General features: G+C 42.2%; 1 protein-coding gene across 1 annotated transcript in view; it reads left to right on the top strand.

Moving 5' to 3' along the window:
• Window positions 1-214: 214 nt before the first annotated feature.
• UFSP2 (UFM1 specific peptidase 2) overlaps window positions 215-5,416 on the top strand; it is a 14,956-nt gene continuing 9,754 nt past the window's right edge. Inside the window, exons 1-5 of the mRNA XM_017812479.1 lie at window positions 215-280; window positions 2,295-2,373; window positions 4,045-4,225; window positions 4,303-4,369; window positions 4,689-4,846. Coding sequence (XP_017667968.1) covers window positions 233-280; window positions 2,295-2,373; window positions 4,045-4,225; window positions 4,303-4,369; window positions 4,689-4,846 — 533 coding nt within the window. The 5' untranslated portion in view covers window positions 215-232. The remainder of the gene's footprint in view (window positions 281-2,294; window positions 2,374-4,044; window positions 4,226-4,302; window positions 4,370-4,688; window positions 4,847-5,416) is intronic.

Genomic DNA, 5,416 nt, shown 5'->3' with positions numbered 1-5,416 from the left:
TAGGGAACCGTGCGGCACCGCGGCCCGTCCTGCCCGGCCGTACGAGAAAGGGCCGGGGTCGACGGCCACAGCACGGCGAGGGCACGACCCCGGCACGGCCCCGGCACGGCCCCGTAGCGCGGGCGCGCGGTCGAGGGGGCGGGGACGCGCCGGCACCGGGAGCTGCTCCCGCCCCTTACAGGCGGGAGCGCGCGTGCGCCACGAGGGTGCGTCACGAGGATGCGTCACGAGGATGCGCCCGCGCCCAGGCCCGGCCCCCGCGGCGGCTCTGACGGACGTGGTGAGTCCGCCCCTCCCCTCATCTCCCCTTCCCTGGGGGTAGGGAGGGGTGGGTGGATGGGTTAGTGTTCGTTCGTCCGTCCGTCCTCGGCGGGGACGGGAGTGCTCCCGCCGGGGCTGCCCGCCCTGTGCTCTGGCGGGCTGGGAGCTGTGTCCCCACTGCCAGGTGGGTTTGGCGGCGGCGTTTGAGCCTCCAGCCCCAGGGGCGTCTCGGAGAGAAGTGTCAAGGCCCCTCGGGCCCTTCTTCGCGCGGCCTGGCTTGTGTCAAACGGGGGCAGCGGCGCCTCCCGCGCTGCCGCCTCCTCCTCCCCGCTGGCAGCTGCTGTTCCTCATCGCCCTGGGGGTCTCGGTCTGCGTGGCTTTAGTCAGGGATTTGGCGGAAGACCTCATCATGATAGAGCCAGGCTCTTTTCGGTAGTGCCAAGCAATAGGACAAGAGGCAAGGAGCAGAAACTGATGTATAGCATGTTCCACCTGGGCACGAGGAAGAACTTCTTTACTGTACAGGTGACTGTGCACTGGAACAGGTTGCCCAGAGAGGCTGTGGAGTCTCCCTCACTGGAGATGTTCGAGAACTGTCTGCAGGCAATTCTGTGCAATGTCCTCTTGGACGACCCTGCTTGAGCAGGGAGATTGGACCACGTGACCCACTGTGGTCCCTTCCAACCTGACCCATTCTGTGATCATCCATGAGGAGCCACTATCAAAACGCCAGATCCTCTCTTCCTCCTTTTGCAAAGCTCTGCTTCTTATTCATGAATGTTGTTCTTGCATAATAATAATTCAAATAGAAAGATCTTGCACATGCAAACATTCTTTCAGGCACTTATGGATCCCACACTCCAAGACCCTATTAATGTAGATAACTATATTATCTAAAATACTTCACAGTTATGCTTCAGGAACCAAACTCTTTATTGTAGAACTTCGGCGCTCCAGAGTCACTAAAACCTGAAAATCCTTTGCCCACAACTAAAAGTGTAGTAGATGATTATGTTTTCATCAGGTATTCATATCTTGCAGATTTCTCTTTAGAATATTTTGAATGGAAAGAAAGTTAGTCCTATGTTTTGTTTCTTTTATGAGTAACACTAACGTTGCACCTGGAAGTCTCTCATACTTTGTAAGTAAACAGTTATGTGATAAGGCTTTCCAAAGGGTTATAGTGTAATTATTCTTATAGGTGTTTGGGGGGGGGTGGGGTGTGTTAGAGCATTTAAGGCTGTGAAGCATTTCTTTTTGGGCTTAGATTGAGGAATACCCACACTCATCTGGGCTGTCACCTTTTGTTCCTCTCTGCACTGCCACAGCTGTGTTGAACGTGACTGGGAATTGATCTGTCTTCTGTCAATAAGAGGATGGGTTTCCATCTGCATGAGTTCTCTGATGAAGTTCATGTTAAAATGTCTGCAATGAGCAGTTCTGAGGACACAGAGTGGGGACTTTGGAAGGGGGCAAACAGCTGGGTGATCTCTATACTGGCATAAGTGGCTCTCCTGTCAAATGTGAAACTTGGCTGTAGTTCTACAGGTTGTGTATGTGTCTGCCCCCCTTTTTTTTCTCCTTCTCCTGAAGCTGTGATTTCCTAACCAAGATGAATGCATACTTACAGATGTACCTAATTACCTTTCTGCTTAGAGCAGTCCTTCGTTTACTTGAGCTAGAAGAGGACTTATATTATGGGAAGTATGACATTTGGATTGAAAAAAAAGACATTTTACCCAAAGTATTTCTAAATGGTAGAAGTATAGAATTACAATTTTTTTGTTTAGGCAGGAAGTGTGTTCTAAGGACTGTGTTTGTAGCAGTACTCATGTAATTCAGGTACTGGCTCCAGCAACTGTGTGTTGCTGTGCCACTCACTTCCCTGTTTATTCACTGGCCTCTTGTAACCAGAGCAACTGCAATAATTGCTGGTGTGCTGGCATACTGTGGTAAAACAGCAGTCAGTTGTGGCTCGAGAGAAGGCATGTCGAAGTGGCTATTCATTTTCATTGCTTCTTTTTTCTCCTTAGGTAATTCTAGAAGCTATGGATATACTCTTCAGAATAAGAGGAGGCTTGGATCTTGCATTTCAGCTAGCAACTACTGATGGTGTGTCTATTAGAACTAAGAGATTTCTTAATATTTATATAAACTTTTATTAATAAACTAATTAAGATATTTCGTTTGCATTTCACCAGCCGTTAAGTGCTTCTTCCAAAACCTGTAACAATTAAGTACGCAAAATGTTATTCTTTATCTCCGTAAATTTTCTGACAATCTTTTTCCATCATATGTTTTTTATTTTCAGCTTGACTCCAAAGTTGACCCTGAAATTCTAAGCAGACAGAGAATAATTTAACAACAATGAATTTGGTTATAACAAGATTGTATTAATACAGTTTTGGGACTGTGGTCCAGTCTTCCTAGAGAAATAGAGAAAGGGAATAAGTCAACTAGTCAGCCTACTGAATTTAGGTGGGATTGGCTATGGCAATTCCAAGTGATAACAAGGGACTAGTCCATATGGTGTTAAGGGGCTCCTCTAGTCCCACACTGTTACAGTAATGTGGCATCCTCTTCAGAAAGTCAGCTCAAAGCTATCAGCGACCTATTGAGTTGTCATAGGACGGAATGTGGAAGGAGGTTGTCTTTAGTTCAAATGTCACTCATTCTGCATTTTAAAAGACAAGTCCCTGTTAGAGACACTGAATTCCATGTTAGTGAACCTTGAAAAGGAATTTGGGCTTATTTGAGGTCATGATGTGCAGCGGGAGTGTGGAATAGATTGGCCTAATGCAAAGCAACATTTTGTGAGTTGCATCCTGAAAGAAGGGCTATTTATTTAGCTTAGTTTACAGTGTAGTGAACTTTAACTGCAGTGAAGCAGAGTGGTATTTGAATTGTCCAGATGCATGGTCTTCACAGCTCTTAGTGTGTAAATATGACACACCATTCCTTTTGAAGGCAGTAAATTTTTCTTTTGGAGCAGTTTTCTAATACTATAGTTTTTACATACTTCTAGTGCAAAAGTTATCTAATACTTACCAAATTGAAGTTAAAGGATTAAAGATATACAGTATAGTCTTTGGTGACTTGTTAGGCTTTTTTAACTTTTTGTATTCTAAGCAAAGGTCTTTAACCTCCTCAGTGAAGAAAAAATGTGGGTAATGTGCAAAAGTTGCTCTGTCATGTGCAGTATTCGTTCAGGTTGTAAGGTGTGGATAAAACTTAAATAGTCAAGTCAAGCTCTGAAAGCCAACTGTCTATACCAGTAATAAAGTTTAAGGCAGATCAGGGTTACAGTTGCAGGTTTATTCTGGCCAGAACTTGGTCTTCATTTGGAATGTAGGCTCTGCTTTTCCAAACATTTAGTCTGTTTGTATTTCTGAACAATGATATGAAGTCAGAAACATGTGACTCAGGTTGAATCTTTCTGGGATTTAGTTAAAAGTTTGTACGTAGAAGTTTGTTTGCAACTGTAGGCTTGGTTAAGAATTATAGATGTGAGAATTGACTGCAGAATAGGTTATTCTTCTGTAATTCATTCAGCTCTTCATATTTGACATCTGAGAGAAAAGAGAACTTTTGTTCAGGGAGGTATGAGTATGACCTGCTAAGTAAAATCTTACATCAGTTTTTGTTTACCTAGTCATTTTCCTCATCCTAACAGCATTTAGGTTTTTATTCCAAGTTAAAACTTTTTTTTAATGTATGCCCAGCAGCTATAAAAAAAAGAGCAAGGGAATTTTCTAATCTAATTGTATCCTTATTGTGTTTCAGAGGCATCAACAAAAAAGGCATTAGGATATGTTTTCAGTGATCTTGCAAACAAATTGTCCTCAGAGGTTCTTGTATTAAGAATTTGCCACAGTTCAGTGTATGTGTGGCCTAACAATGGTATGACCACAGTTCCAGATCTGACTGATGAGTCTGCGTGTAAGGAGATAACACGATTTATCCAGTGAGTATATTAAAAATTGGGGGGAATAGCAGATTAATTTCTTATTATAGTAATTTCTCTTTTTGTTGATACTTCAGATTTGATCAAGATGACGAGACCAAACGAAAGCCTGGCAAAAAGAAGGATAAGAAGTTACCAGATACGGTATGTCTCTCACCCCAGTAAAAAATTATGTGAGACAATTTATCATTTACACATTTTCAGACTTGCCCTCCCTGGGCTTTTTTGTGCACGAGTAGATATTGACATGAGTTAAAAGAATCATTTTAAAGTCATTGAGACTCAGTGTGAGTGCAGAGGTCCACCTATGGTAGTTCAGCACGTAGAAGTTTGATGTTACTAGCTTTTTTTTAGGCCAGGTATTTCATTACTGAGTTCGATATCAAATATCTACAATCTTTCTTTTGTCTACTTGATGCATGTGTAGTTGCAGATGTCCTATTGGTGTCTTTATTCTCTGCAGCAGCAGATAGTCAATGTAGACCTCATGTTGGAAATGACATCTTCTTTAGCTGCTTTGGCTCCAGTCATTGAAAGGGAAAATAAGGAACACCACTACATAAATATGACATTACCAGTTGATGTTGTTGTATCTGTTTCTCCAGAAGAAACGTGGGGAAAGTAAGTGTTATCCTGAACTTGTAATTTTTCAGCTTCATTTCTGCTTTTTCTTGAAGTAATGAAGTAAAACTATATAGCTCATCATTTTAATGAAAAGTATATAGTATTTTTAGAGTGGAATTTTAACTGTGTAAATAATAAAAGCTCATGTAGACAGCTGTTAGCTTTAATAATCTTGAGAACAATCCTTTTGCTGCCTGCAAAAAATTGAGTTCATCAATGTCTGATAGATTTGATAACTCATAACTATTACTTAGCAATGAGAAAGGGAGGGAAATGTTCTAAAAATTCTTGTAAGTATGTGAGGTGTATAAAAGTGAGAGTTGGGGTTTATTTGATGAGTCTTTTTAATCTCAGCCCTACACTAGGGACTGCAGCTGGGTAGGTGCAGATGGAAAACGTTTGAAGCTGCCTCTGTATTTTTAACTTGTATTTTTCCCATAGGATTTGACTCTGAACAATACTAAATGGGGGGGATAAAATGAAAAAAAAAAAAAATATCCCAAACCAACCAAACAAAAAAAACCCCATGTAGTCATATATGTAATTTTTATTTTGGCAAATGCTCAT

Source organism: Lepidothrix coronata, unplaced genomic scaffold (assembly GCF_001604755.1).
Source record: "Lepidothrix coronata isolate B3197 unplaced genomic scaffold, Lepidothrix_coronata-1.0 Scaffold0, whole genome shotgun sequence".
In the NCBI taxonomy this organism is placed as follows: Eukaryota; Metazoa; Chordata; class Aves; order Passeriformes; family Pipridae; genus Lepidothrix; species Lepidothrix coronata.
Note: the sequence above shows the minus strand (reverse complement) of the source record. Positions and strands in the feature narration are given on the sequence as shown.